General features: G+C 46.8%; 1 protein-coding gene across 1 annotated transcript; it reads right to left on the reverse strand.

Annotated features, from left to right (window-relative positions):
• Positions 1-7,095: 7,095 nt before the first annotated feature.
• LOC121693607 lies at positions 7,096-8,921 on the reverse strand. The gene is made up of 2 exons (XM_042073151.1): positions 8,678-8,921; positions 7,096-8,136 (listed from the first exon to the last, which is right to left on the reverse strand). Exon 2 carries the CDS (start codon positions 8,134-8,136, stop codon positions 7,096-7,098), a length of 1,041 nt encoding a protein of 346 aa, XP_041929085.1. The 5' UTR covers positions 8,678-8,921.
• Positions 8,922-14,677: the final 5,756 nt, after the last annotated feature.

The following is a 14,677-nucleotide window of genomic DNA, read 5'->3' on the forward strand; positions in this document are numbered from 1 at the left end:
ATGCGTTCAAACGCCTCGTTTCCGTCCACTGTCCATGTGAGACGATTCCTCAGGTGGCTGGTTCCAGCCTGCACGATCATGGCTCGTAGTGGGGCTATTTTTTGTTCATAGCACTCCACCCAGTCGCTGCTGAAACCTATGAGTCCAATGAACGACATCATTTGCTTCACCGTGTTTGGCTTCGGTGCCTTGGCAATTGCCTCAATGTGTTCCGGGGCGATGCCCTTGTGCCCATGTGAGATCCGGCGACCTAAGTAGATCACCTGGGGCTGTGCAAATTGTAGCTTTTTCCTTGATGCTTTGTACCCCCCTTCGGCCAGAACGGTCAGCACGTGGACCGTATCCCTTTCACACGTTTCCTGGTCCGGTGAGCATACCAAGACGTCGTCAACATACTGCAGAATCGTGCTCCGGCATGCGATGTGCTTTAAGTCCTCCTTGAGGGCTTGGTTGAAGATGTGCGGTGAGTGCTTAAACCCTTGTGGGAGCCTTGTGTACTGGAACGTCTTGCCCTGATACTTGAATGCGAAAAATTCCCTACTTGCAGGGGCCACCCGTATTGTGAAGAATGCTTGAACCAGATCAATGGCGGAGAACGTTGTCGCACTTGCCGGGATGTTGGTCATTAGTACGTTAGCATGTGGGACGTCCGCTGGATAGTCCTCAATGCGTTCGTTGACGGGTCTGAGGTCCTGGACCATTCTCCATCGCACTCCATCCGCCTTCAGCACGGGAAATATGGGTGTGTTGCACCTTGCACTTGGGACTTCCTCTAAGACTCCTGCTCCCAGGAGGTCTTCAATTGTCCCTCTTATCCCTTCAGCTGCTTCTGCTGAAATGGGGTACTGCGGCTGGAACGGCAGCGTCGCTCCTGGTTTCAGTCTGAACTCCACAGGGCTTGCTGACTTGACCAGCCCTATGTCACCATCTCCTTGTGACCATACCGCAGGCGGCACTTTTCTCAATATTCTCTCTGCCCGTTCGGCGTCTGTTTCTGTCGCCTCTTGCAGCATCATCATTTTCCAGGGGGTCGGTCCCGGCCTCCCTGTCTTCTTGTCCGCCTCGCCGTCTAGGTAGTACTTCTTATATTCCTCCCATTCTAGGTCGGACTTGTTGATGGGCACATGGTTCTCCTTATCCCAGCATCGATATCCTGCTCCTCCCAGCAGGCCATACATGCAGTATGGGTTGCCATAGGGGCACCCCTTGACGTAGGGTATGTCATGAACCTCCTCCGGGAGATATGTTGCTGGTTGTGCTGCCCTCTTCTTTGGGCACCATGACAGGTGTCGCATGTACGTGCTCCATTCCGCGTCTTCTTTGCTGAACGGTACATGTCTCGTTTTGTCCCAGCAGCGGCGCCCCGCTCCTGGGAACAGGCGGTAGAGGCAGAATTGGTTCCCATATGGACATCCTTCAACATAGGGTATCTCCTCTCTCTCCTGCGGTTCTGTGTCCATGATTTCGATTATCTGTGGGACTCCCCACACGGTGACTGGGTTGTCCAATTTTATCCTGAACATTGGCTCTCCTCCTCTACTGACAGCCGTTTGGAGTCGATCATTTCCTGTGTCCTTCCACTTGACGCACAGGGCCTTGAGCATCACTGGGCCCATCTCTCTCGCTCTGTGACCTCTGGCCACTCTTAGAGTAATGTGTGGCATTGTTCCAGGCATGTCGAAGATCAAGCCTAGATCCCATCCTTTCGCAAATCTCACCTCGGCGGCCACTCCTTCCTTGGCCACCACCAGTGCGTGTATGTCGAGTGGGATGCGTCCCCACTTACTCACGTCCCTATTCCATCTTTCCTCTCTTTCCTCGCTTGGCGTTTGGTCGAACTTTATCGTACAATGAAAAGGGCATCTTGGCGTCCTTAGCCGAGCATGAAGGCTGTTTATTTGGAAAGCATACTCGTTGTAGACTACTCGCTCTACGCTTGGCTCCAATTGTCCAATCCAGTAGACCTGGTGAGTTTCAGTTTGAGTTGGGGCACTTATCCTTAGGGCCATTTGGGTTGCCAGCCCTGTTATTTGTACTCCTGTTGGGGAACACTCAATTTGGAGTCTTAGGTTGCACAGTGCGTCCCGTCCCAATAGGTTGACGGGCGTGTGCTCTGCTATTAAGACTGGTATCCTGATTTCCTTGTCTTCTATTTGGATCGATACTGGAGCCGTCATTGGAATTAGCTGCGTTTTTCCCGAAAAACCCACTGTCTTCATAAACTTTCCTGAAGATCTGGGGAGGTGTTGGGCATCTTTTGGGTGAAGACAAGTATATGTTGCCCCTGTATCCACTAAACATTTGACTTCCATGCCCTCGATTAGAACCTGCAGCATTGGTTCTGCGTCAGCTCCCCTTGTCAGGGCGGGGAACTGACCCTCCCCTGGGTTTTCTGGGCCTCGTCAATTCCAGCTTCCCCCGTAAGGGGAGACTGGGCCAGAGGGTGCTTGCATTTGCTGTGGGGCTCTCCCTTGTGGGGGAGCATAATTCCCTCCGTGCACTTGTCCTTGATTTGTCTGTCCTCCTTGGTTGTTCTGGCCTCCGGTCTTTGTCGGGCAATCCCTGGAGATGTGTCCCGTTCCTCCACACACCCAACATTGGATGCTGTTTCCTTGGCTCGGCTGGCCTTGGTATTGTCCCCTTCCATAGCCTCCTCTGCCTTGTCCACCTCTTCCCTGGCGGAATCCTCCTCTGCCTCTTGGCTGGTACCATTGTTGTCTCTGTTGCTGTTGTTGTGGGGGTCCATATGGCGCTTGTTGCCATGCTTGCATCATGGGCTGCATGGGTTGCGGCTGCATCATTACTGGTTGTTGCACCATAGGTTGCTGCATTACTGGTTGCTGTACTATCGGTGGTGGTGGCTGTGTGGTAGGGGCTGTAGCAGGCATTACCGGAGCTTGGGTAACTGCCTTCTTTGCCCCCTTTGCCTCCTGGAGCTGCACATGGGTCAGCTTCCTTATCGCTTCCTTCTCCTGCTGCTCCTCCTTGTCTTTCCCTTGTCTGTACAGAGTTACGTGGTGTACCACTGCCAGTCTAAATTCTTCTTTTGGCATGGCTGTCAGGCGCCAGTCGCTTTCCAGCTGCGTCCTGACTTCTTTTGGCAGTGCGTCCATAACCGCTCTTCTGAACTGCATGGTGAGGGGACCTGAATCTTCTGGTCTTTGTTCCATCCTTATTGTCCATTCCTGCGCTGCCCTTTCTACGAAGGCTGCGGGGTTATCACTGTCCTTGAGTTTCTCTATCCAGACGGCTGAGGGGCTGTAGTGGTTGGGGTAAGCTGCCCTTAGGGCCTTCCACACGTCGTTCCGGACGCTATCAAAACACAGGGCGTCTCTGCTGGCATCCATCAACCGCCCTAGGTTTTCTCTCTCCAGTACGGCCTCTGTGTCAGCTTTTCCCAATATCAGGCCGAGCAGATATTTTATATCTCCTACGGCCAGGTTTCGGCCTTGAGTCTCTGATTCTAGCCGACTTATCCATCTGCCCGCTCCCTCATGCAGGACAGGGAGCCGTGAAATGAGGCCATTCACATCTGAGTGGGTCCATGGCTGGTAGTGGGCCGTTTGGTTTTTTGTTATTAACGGTGCCATCACAACTGTTTCTTCCCCATCCGATTCCTCCGGGATGGCTTCTTTTCTTTCTTTTCCTTTCCGTGCCCTTTCTCTTTCTTTCTTTCCCTCCTTTTCCAGTTTTTCCAGCTCCTTCTTGTTTTCCTTTAGTCCTTTCTTGACCCCCCCTTCAATCTCGTTGAGCCCCTTTCGCACTCCTTTTCTGATCTCGTCCAGGCCTTTCTCCACTCCTTTCTTTACCCTGCTGATTCCAAACAGTCCTGTGGCGAGCACACTGGGTGGGATCATCACTGGGAGTATTCCGGCCCGCTCTCTACATTCCTCTGTCTGTCGCTGGTGGGCCTTCACACCCTTTTCTCCTTTGAACGTTCTTTCGCAGCCGAGACACACTGAGGGGCCCGCTCCCTTCGGACCCTGTGGCAGTTCTCTCTGAATTTGCTCTTCGAGGAGCTGTTCCATGACTCCCAGTCCTACCTCCTCGTCTTCCACTGACTCATAGTCCTCTCCTGAGCCAGCCTGGCTGTCTGCCCCGTCCGTATCTTCCTCCTCTTCTTCCGCTATCGTGGTTGGACCGCAGGTCAGTTCGAAGGTTAGTCGGCGGGCCCTCCTCCTCTTTTTCATCTCTTCCTCTCTGAGCCTTCCTTCTTTTTCCTCTCGTGCTCCCATGGCCTCCATTCTTTTCAGGACTTCTGTCATTTCCCTTTTCAGGCTCTCGCCGCAGTTCCTGCAAGCCCTCTTATACTTGGCATGTTCTGGCGTGTTTCCCGGGCCTGTCCCCTTTTCTCCCCACTTCTCCATCTCCGTTAATTCCTCCATAATCTCCTCGGCCAGTTCTACCTCCTGTGATCCGATCTTTCTAGCGGCTTTCAACTCCTTCAGACCCTTTTCCATTCTCTCCATTTTTTCCTCGTACCGATCTTCAACCCTCTGTTCCTCCCTTCTTCTGTTTCGGTATCTCTCTTCCGCTTGCCTAATGGCTTCTTCCACTTTCCTCCAGCACATCTGGGTGTATTCCTCGAGCTTCCGCCATGACTCTCTGCACCCCTCCTTCACCGGTTCCTGGTCCATCTGTGACCTCACCCAGGCCAGGGTTTTCAGGGCCTCTCTATCTCGGGCTTCTCTCTCTTCCTCCCCTGTGGCCTTTACCCACTTTCTCATGACTGTCTCCAGGTGGTCCCACAGCTTCGCATACCATTGTCTCTGTTCCTCTTCTCCCTCCTCAGGGGCTTGCTCCTTCCTTTGGCCTGGAAGGCGTATGGGTCCGCTTCCTCCAGCTTCTGGATCACCTGCACGCGTCTTCTGGCCCTCCCAACGGAGCTCTTGGGGGCTGGTCACTGGAGATCCGTCTGTTTCCCGGTGACCTCTTATGCTTGTGTGGAAGTCACTCACCACCCGCTCCTCCAATTCCCTTGCAGTTTCTTCTTCTTCATCCCACGCCTTTCCTTCACCCGGCTCTGTTCTTCCCAGAAGGTGTTCTGGGAGCGTTTCCCTGGTGGGGGATGATGGTGGCGGTGACTGTGCGGACGCCGGTTGGGATGTTGATGGTCTCGGCTGGGGGTTGGCCTGTTCCCACCTTATTCTCTTTACTTCTTTCAGCACTTCCGCGCAGGTCCCTTCCAGGGTGATCCCCTTCACCATTAGTGGGGCCTGTACTGCCAGGTGCACCGTTGGGGCCTGTGACCCATATCCCGGTGCTTGTACTGCCAGGGTCCGTGGGTCCCTCTCTTCCAGGCGCCGGATTATTTCCCGCACGTTGTCCTCTTCTCGCGGCACCTCCGGGTACAGTTTGTCCTTTTCCCTGTATGGGGGAGGACGCAGCTCCTCCATGGGCGGAGCTCCTGGCTCTGCTGCTTGGGTCGGGGCGTCCAGCTCTTTCTCTGTGGGCTGTGATTGGGGGCGCTTCTCTGTGGTGGGCGTTTCAGGCGGCGTGTCATTTTGGTCCGCCCTTTGCCTTCTCTTTCTCTCCGATATCTTAGCGAAGGCCTCCAGAGTCTTCAATTCCTTCTCTCTTTTTTCCTGCCTCCGTGTGCCTTTGTCATAACCCTTGTAGTTCATGATTTTTTCCCTCATTTGAGCAATTATTGTCGGGTTGAGTGACCCTTCTTTTGGCCATGCTGTGTGGTCTCCTTTGTATCTTAGGAACCATTTGTGGTTGATGTTCTTTACGTCCTTTTCAGCAATGGCATTCTCCCTTACTACTTCCTCCAGAGGTGTCATTACTCTGGTTGCCATTTTCCTTAGCGGTCGTTGTCTTCGGTGGAGTGGGGATCTTTGCCGTAGTCTAGTTCGTTTATGTCCTCCCGGTCAGTGCAGAACATGCGATAATCCTTTTCGTATTGTCTTTTCCTCTCCCTCTTGTATCTGTTCTGGTCCTTTTCCTCCCAGTCCAGTCGTAGGTCGCTCACCAAGTATAGTATAGAGTTCCGCACGTCGCCCCACTCCTTGAAGACAGTATTCAGTTTGCCTCTCCTTTCTTCAAATGCCTTTCCTCTATCGTTTACTGCACTCACGCTCCACCCGTCACTCCCGTGCTCGGAGATTCTTATTGTCCACTTCTCTTTTATCTTTAGGTCACCCGATGTAGCCTCTCCTTTACTTCCGGCTGCTTGGGGCTGTGGTTCCTCCTGTTTCCTCACTGGCAGGCTATTAGGGGTTAATTCACTCAACAAAGAAAGCGTTGCTTTTAGGTCTATGTCGTCTCGATATTTGCACCTGTACGGGAATTTGCACTCAAAGGGGACCTTACCCACGTATCCTACGTATTCTCGGCCCTCTCCGTCTCTGACGCTTGTCTCCCAGTCGTGTTCGTCGTATTCAACGATTTCTATGGCCCAGAGCACGTTCTGCTGTCCCTGTTCCATATACTTCTTAGAATCCTTCCTGTCCTTCTCCAAGGAGCCCTTGAGTTTCTGCCAGCCTGATGTGTCACTTTCCTTTTAGATGTCTTCTGAGCTTTGTTAATCCGATGTATCGCTGTCGTCGCTCCTTGTGTCCATAGGTGTTCCTAACTCTAACGGGTAAGCTTTCCCTATCAGATGTTCTATTTTTTCTAGTAGCTCTGTGTAACTGTGGCACCGATATGCTCCGTTCACGAGACCCTCTCGGTTTCTTGTAAATATGCACCACTTATTATCCTGTAGCCGAATGAAAGTGATATGCCACTTGCTTTCTAAGTTCATTCGCTATTTGTGGGCGTTACTCTGCTTATTTTCTCTGGTTCCTGCTTCTATCTCAATATTATAACTATCCTTCCTATTTCACCAACGTTATTGTATCAGTGGGGGCTTTGAGTCCTTATCTTTTCTTTTCAATAATACTTCTTCACTCAAAATTATCTTTTAACCTTTTATTTTGCTTTTACAAAGTACATTTACTGGCTTTCTTTTCTCTTTATTTTATTGAAGCAGGTACAACACTTTCAATTTAAGCAAAGTCAGCGGATTACAAGTTTTTTCTAAGCCGTTACTGTGGGGTTTATTCAGTCCAAGCAGTTGTTATGGAGGCCCTGCAGCAGTGCCTCCCCTTCCTATCTATAATCTCTATTTGTCCTTCTCCTTCTTGCAGCTGGGGAATCCCTCTCAAACTTGTGCTTCCTTCCCTCAGGTGGGGCAAAGAGCTGGTCAACCACTGGCCTTGTGTTCACCCCCACAAACTTTCCTACCTGCTCTATTACTGTCTGCAGTGCCAATGGTGCTACGCTGGTGCCTAGTCTTGAGTGGGTTCCTCCGTATTTGTCAAGGTGGTCAACATGAACTGAATATTTATCCCTAGTGCTCCCTTCCTTGTTCCAGAACACTGATACTGATAAAGACTCTCTCATAAAATCGGCCAGCCTTCCTCTATCTCGGCCAACTATCTCTTTCAGCACCTGTTCTATATCCCGCACTGGCTGGGGCTCAGTCGGGCCGTGAACCTCCTCCTGCTGGGGCACAGTTGGACTGTAGCTTGAGTTGGACCGGGGGTTGGTTGGGCTATAACTTGTAGAGGGCGGTGAGCTGTATCGGGGGGTGGCTGGGCTGTTAACTACACGGAATGGGCTGCGAATCAGCTGGTGGGATACGGTGTTGCCTGGATAGGGAGTTGGAGCTCTCACTAGACCCCCTTGACCTGACTCCTGGCGTCCCTCTTCCTCTGACCCTAGGCTGCTGTATCCTGTCTCTGGTGGGGCACTTACTTCCCCTGGCTCAATGTCTGCCTCTTCCTCTCTCACACTACTGTTTGGAGTGAACTCTTCTGGGGAGTCTGTGTCTGGTTCTTCCTCACCTGAATCATCAGAAATTTCAAAGCGGTAGAGGACTTTTCCTAGGGTCTCTGGCCTATGGTCTCTCACAATCCTAAGCTTGGGCACCGTTACTCTAACAGGGGGCTCGGGGGGGGCATCTGCAAAAACCTCCAACAACTGCAACAATCTCCTTATGTTCAGGCTATGGTTGCTGTGCAACCTTCTTATGAATATTGCAGCCGCAACTTCTATTATGTGAGTTTGACGTCCGTCTGTTAGCGTGGCGATCCTCCTTCCCTCGCCGAACTCCTCTACCTCAAATTTGTATGTGCGCTTGTCTTGCATCTATTGTGGGCCCATGCCCAGGCGGTCAAAAGAAAACACAACGGCGCACACTCAGTTTTCACAGAAACAACAGCAGATTATAATAAAATATATTTTGTTCATCACCCTTTGCTCAGGACAGTTTCACACGTTCAACTTACAGCTAATATTGCAGTTTTTACCTATTAACCCGTTCCTTTTCTCTGAAACACACATATATTTTAGGGCAGCCCGTGCTCCCTTTACACAAAATACTATTTTAGTTTTCTCCTTGAAAACTAGATTTCCTCCTTGGAAATTAAAACACTATTTTAGCTTTCTCCTTGAAAACTAGATTTCCTCCTTGGAAATTATTACATGGCCATTTGACTCAGTTTTCTCCTTGAAAACTACTTTTAACCGGTTCACAAAACTACAAAACGCTTTTTAAGACCAACAGTGCAACCCAATCTCTGTCTTGTGTCTCCACTATCCTTTTGAGGATTCAGGTTAGCACCCCCTCCCGGCCTACCCACCGACTCCCACAGTACAGCTCTCCCTAATAATAAGCAAAGGTGCTTACCTTTTTTGGGCCCGGAGAGCTGCACTGGAGAAGTCTGCTTCACCCGGGACGGAACTGCTTCCCTTGTTGAATCCTTTCAAATCTCGGTAGGAACCTCCAGATCTGTCGTGGAAATCATCCACTTCCCAAAACCTCCAATCCAACTAGCACTCTGATGTCAAAGACCCGAAGGAGAACACCAAGACGAGAGAAGCTGAAGACTGTTGATCCTTTATTCACCGTATTGCAGTGATAATACAATCCAAACAGCGTCAGGACTGGACCGTCAGGCAATAGAGTGGTGAGTGGCAGCTGCTACCCCGATGAGATCTGATCTGAATGTGTCTGAGCTCTCTCTTTTATGCTCTCGGGGGCCTGAGAGGCGTTCCTATCCCCAGGAACGTCACCAGGCCCCTTTTAGCCAATCAGAGCGTTTTGGGACTTGAGATATTGGTGGAAACCCTTTCTCACACAAACATTAAAAAATGTGTGTTGCTAGGCAGAATACATGTGTCCAGGTTCTATGTGTAATCTGTTGCCAGGCAGGGTACGTTTTGATTTGGTTCTATGTGTCACTTCAACTTTGGTCTCACTTCCCCTCTCTGGAAGTCCCTGCTTCTCCTCTTCTGCTAGCCCCTTCTATTTATGCCCTTCTGGTAAGCACCTTTCTCTCCCAGGCCCTGTCTTGTTTACTTCCACTCTTAGCCTTTGACCGTCCAGTCTCATGACTTCCAGTAAATGTTGCATGACAGCTGCACAAACAATGTTCTCATAGTAAATGGAAGGTCTCCTTAATAGACCAGTACACACACAAGTATTATTATTATTATGTCTAGATAAAATCACCACACTGTCTATACACAAATCCGGCGAAACACGGAAGTAAAGCAGCGCCGGCATTACTGCGTTGCCTTGCTGCTAAGGAAGTAGCGAAGTAATGTGTTGGTCCTGTAGGTGGCTGTAGCAGACGTTAGCTGTAGATGCGAAATCTTCTTCTTTTTCTTAATTTTTATTTAGTACGTATGCTGTCCAGTGATGCCAGGAAAAGCGTGTTGTGTGGTCGGCTGTTTTAACAACAGTAAGAATATACAGACCTAGAATTAAACCGTTTGTGAAATTCACAAACCTTTGTTGCACATTGAGTGCCCATGTTTACAGGCTTACGGATTACACAGAGTTCCTTGTCGACCAAGATGTGCGTTAAAAGTGGATGAAATACATACGATTAATAAAATAATCCTGAATACCTGTAAGAACATGTATTTAACTGCTACAAGTGGTCGTGGCTAATAGTTATTTGCAACTTCTGAAGATTGTGATATTAGCAACACAGCTACTAATGATAGCATTCAGCTTATTGTTGTCATTAATTAATACACGTCTTAATACATTATGTTGTCAATAAATTACCTTCATTGATAAGTTTTGGCCACTGCCTGACATCTACCCAATGTTCCCTTTCACCTGACATTTTTTCATGAGCAGGATCTCCTATTTGATATTCTCTGACAGGATGCTTTCATTGAAAAGCCATTAGAAGGCACTGGCAAGTGTCACACCGTCACACTCCGCAGGCACGCAGTAATGGCGGCAGGCAAGATGGCAGCGCCCATAAAGTTCGCGGCGGATTGGTGTATATACATATCTGCGCTATCTACTGCTGAACAATCCCTTACTCGTCTCTCTTTACTCCTCTCTCGTTACTCTCAAGGGTCTCAAGGTGGGCTTTGGCAGAGAATGTCTAATAGACCCCTTCGCAACGGTGGTGAAAACATAAACATTCGGGTGGGCGTGACGTCACTGGAGGCAGAAACAATCGTTTGGATAGTGAGGCGGCTATTTGAATAGTACTAGTGAGGCAGCTAAAATCAGACAGTAATCTAAAATCTTTGCTAAAATGTGTAACAATATAACACAATACGTACACTCAGTGTACGTGATCGGGAGGATTATTTGAAAAAACTAAGGCTACATTATCAGATGGGACCATCCTGACAGACCCAATACCGTCAGTGATTGGAAAGACAGGTTTGCCATCAGTTGAATGGCCGGACATTATTGAAAAACCGAGTGTCTACAGTAAGGAGAAGCTGAGGGTGTATAAATCATTGAATGCATATAACTATCTCCTAAATGGTCATGTCCAAGACTTACAATAGGCTACAATGACGTGGTGAGTTTTGTGTTTGCCGAACCGACATTTTACCGAGCCAGCGCCGCCCATGTCACAAGGCAAAGATGTATTGCAAACGTGCTAATTACCAACCATTTCGTTTGAAAATTCTAAAACAACAATGTTTTTTAATACTTCAAAATAACATTTGATAAATGAACCTCACATTTTTCAGTAGCCATAGGTGTCTAGATTTGAACAAAATCTAGTTTGTTTCTTACCGGGGCTTTTACTGCCTGAAATATCCAATTTTGTTTACCACGCTCGGAGTTAGTGCTGGGCCTTACACAGTAGTAGCCTAGTAGCTAGTAATCAAGGATTTGGTTTAGCTCTTCGAGTCACAGTAAAATAAAATTTTTGGTAGGCTACATAGCTTATTTAGATACACTTATGGTGTGGGCGCTTGCGTTTTTTTAGGAATCCGCAGTCTTGGTTTGTATAGAAATGAATAAGTGACATACATGTAAAGAGGTTGGAAATACAGGACGATTGGTAGGCTAATATGTGAGGTTCTGATACAAGGCTTGGGTTATCGTGAGTCAAACGAACAACTACGTTCTCACTGGAAACTGTAGCCTAGGCCTACTTATTTCAAATTTAACCGATGACTTTTTCGGTTCTGGCACCCGACAGCACAGCAAGATGAGACCATGATAACCTTTAGCCTCCCGAATATGACTGTTCGTTTAGCTTCCCAGCTGAGGTGATGGTTTGTTTTGCCTCCAGTGAACGTAATGACGTAGGCTCAGAAGGTACCTATAGGAGCTCTGGCTTTGGTCTGTAGCCTCCCCAAGGTGACGTAATGCAATGCATTGTGGGGGAAAGGAGAATCACTTCAAACGCTGTGAAATAGTACCTGCTTTTTCGTATTATATTCCGTTTTGTGATACCCAACAACATCACCCTTATGCAACAAAAATATATTTCTCAATATATTATGTAACAATATATTTAAAGCGTATTCATATATTGTGAATTTTAAATGGTAATATATCTTAGAGTATATTATATAATGATATATTATATATACAAGTGATATATTACACAGTATATTAAAATACTGCAATTATTGCCGTTTTCATATATTGATTAAATACATTATTATACTATTTAATATATTATTAAATATATTAAAATATGTCCCATATTGTATGAGATTATATATCAGAAGAAGCATTCTAAATATATGTAAATATATGATAAAATTATATGAGACATATATGAAATATACCTCAATGTACAAGATAATTTAATCAGATATATATGGAAACATATATCTTATCTATGTTGAAAAATATATTGATTATATGTGTGTATATATATATATATATATATATATATATATATAGTTGTATGTATTGTACAGTATATTTTATACATGGTACGTATGAAATTATCTAATGTAGTGTGTTAAATTGTATGCAACTGACATTTTCTTTGTATACAACTTAGTTTTGACTACCATTACCTGATGAATGAGAATCTTCAGATAATCTAATGTACAATTTCTGTCTTACATTTGGAAATATTGAATAATACATCAATATACAGTACTTCCTTAACAGAATAAGGTTTATTTTTTTAAAACAACTAAATGAAGAAACAAGAATAAGTGCAACAACAGAATAGTCCTGAGGGACAATCAAAGGACAACAAACAAAAGTGCACATGCTAAGGTCCACTGCCTGTGCTTCAACTGCCTGTGGACTTCTTCTCTTGATGCCTCAATTCACAGATTCTCTTATTTATGGCCGTTCGGATATCAGCGATGTTCACACCTGGATGTTTCTGAGTAACTGCATCTGTAAAAGATAACATAAGAAAGACAAATGTTATCCTCTGATTGTTGCAAAAGGAAAGATGAGGTGGATCCCAATACTGGTAATATTTTTCTAGCATATATTAATCCACTAAAAATGTTTTTTTAGTCTTACCAAGTAAAGCTTTTAGCTTCTTGGGGTCCAGAGGCTGACGTCTCTCTGGTTGGACTTAACCCTTTAGGCGCCAGAGTTTTTTTTTTCGAAACGTTCGATTTTGACATCTTAATTTCAAAAGGCTATATCTTAAAAGTGATAAGAGATAGAGACTTTGCATATTATGACGTCATATGACGTGGCGGCCATCTTGGATTATAGAATTTTCATGAAAAGTCACATGTTTGAATGATAAAATTCAGCACTTCTTTCCCCCCAAAATGTCCCTCACCTTCTGTGTGCTACCTACTGTGTAAATCATTACTAATAAATGGCAGTAACAAACCGAATGAATGTAGCGGTAGGTTGGCCTTTTGCTGTAGAGATTTTCCATTTACTACATACAGTAGGCACTCTGAAGCCATGTATGGGGTACATATATATTATTCATACGACACACAAACACAAGTAGACAAGACCTGTTTAGTTCAAAAGCTCACTCGCCACGGCAAGGCACAGATCAGGAGTGAGATGACGAGACAAGACGAGAGACAATGTTAGTATTTTTTTTTTCTTTTTGTTGTTTTTGTTGATGTTTTTTTGGTTGTTTTTTTTTTTTAGCTGACAAAGACACATACATCACAAGGACATGAACTCACAAAAAAGAACACATAGTGTACACTACTAAATGGTCAGGGAAATAGATAGTAAATCAACAGTCTAAATCATTACTAATAAATGGCAGACAAAAAAAAGAATTTATGTAGCAGGCCTTTCGCTGTAGAGATAATGACTCCCTATCCATCCAGGTGACATTTCTTGTAGTGTTTCAGGGTGTGGTACCTCTCATTGCAAGGCACAACACAAAGACCCACCCCACACTGCCTACACATGTATTTTGTCTGGCGGCGGCCTTTAGGGCGGGTCCGATCAGAACAAACGACACAATCTGGCTTACCATCAGCCTGGCAGATAAAGTGGCGTTCAGTGAGTCTCTGTGGCATGTCTCCCAGTGAGGATGACTTTCGGCCTTTGTTGCTCTCTTTCCTGGAGAAGCCTTCCAGTAAAGCAGTGATGACATCCTGCACGAAGACTTTCAGGGGCTTGTGAGGAGCAGCAGTGCAGCGGCAGTAAATGATGTGGGCATTCACCATGCTTACACTGAGAATGGCATTGAAAATCCTATTGTACCATTTCCTTGATCTATGGGGAAAGAGGTAGGTCTTCATTCTCTGGTCTGCTGTGTCGACACCACCCATGAACGAATTGTAGTCATCAACACAAACTGGCCTATTTATCTCCCTATAGCCACTATCAGTGTGTTTGGTCCTGATGCGCTTTCTGACACATGTGTTGGAATGCAGTGTAGAGAGCATTGTGAGGCGCTTTGTATCATGCCACGCACAAGCTAGCATTTTCCCCTTCCTCATGAAGACTGGGTCATCTCCCTTGCTCAATGGCAGCTGTTCACGGGTGAGGCCCTTTGGCATCCCCTTCCTGTTACTGCTGACAGTCCCACACAAACCCGATTCATTGCTTGCCAGCTCATCTGCTATGGCTGGCGAGGTGTAATAGCTGTCCATATACACCTCATGCCCTTTCCCTGTGTACGGGGCCATCAGCTCACGGACAACAAGGTGTGTGGCACCGAAATCAGCATTAGGCCTATTTTGTCCAGTGTACATGGACCACTGTAGCACATAGCCTGATTTTGCTTCACTCAGAACAAATACTTTGTAACCATATTTGTCTGGTTTGTTTGGGTTATACATTTTGAGTGTGGATTTCCCTTTGAATGCAATGGTCATTTCATCCAGTGACAGCTGCTTAGATGGGCCATACACTGCTGAAAACCGGGGGATGACCAAATTAATGATTGGGCGGATTTTGAATAGCCTGTCATAGCCTGGCTGACCCCTGTCAACATACTCCTCA

The sequence above is a fragment of the Alosa sapidissima genome, chromosome 19 (genome assembly GCF_018492685.1).
Source record: "Alosa sapidissima isolate fAloSap1 chromosome 19, fAloSap1.pri, whole genome shotgun sequence".
Classification (NCBI taxonomy): domain Eukaryota; kingdom Metazoa; phylum Chordata; class Actinopteri; order Clupeiformes; family Clupeidae; genus Alosa; species Alosa sapidissima.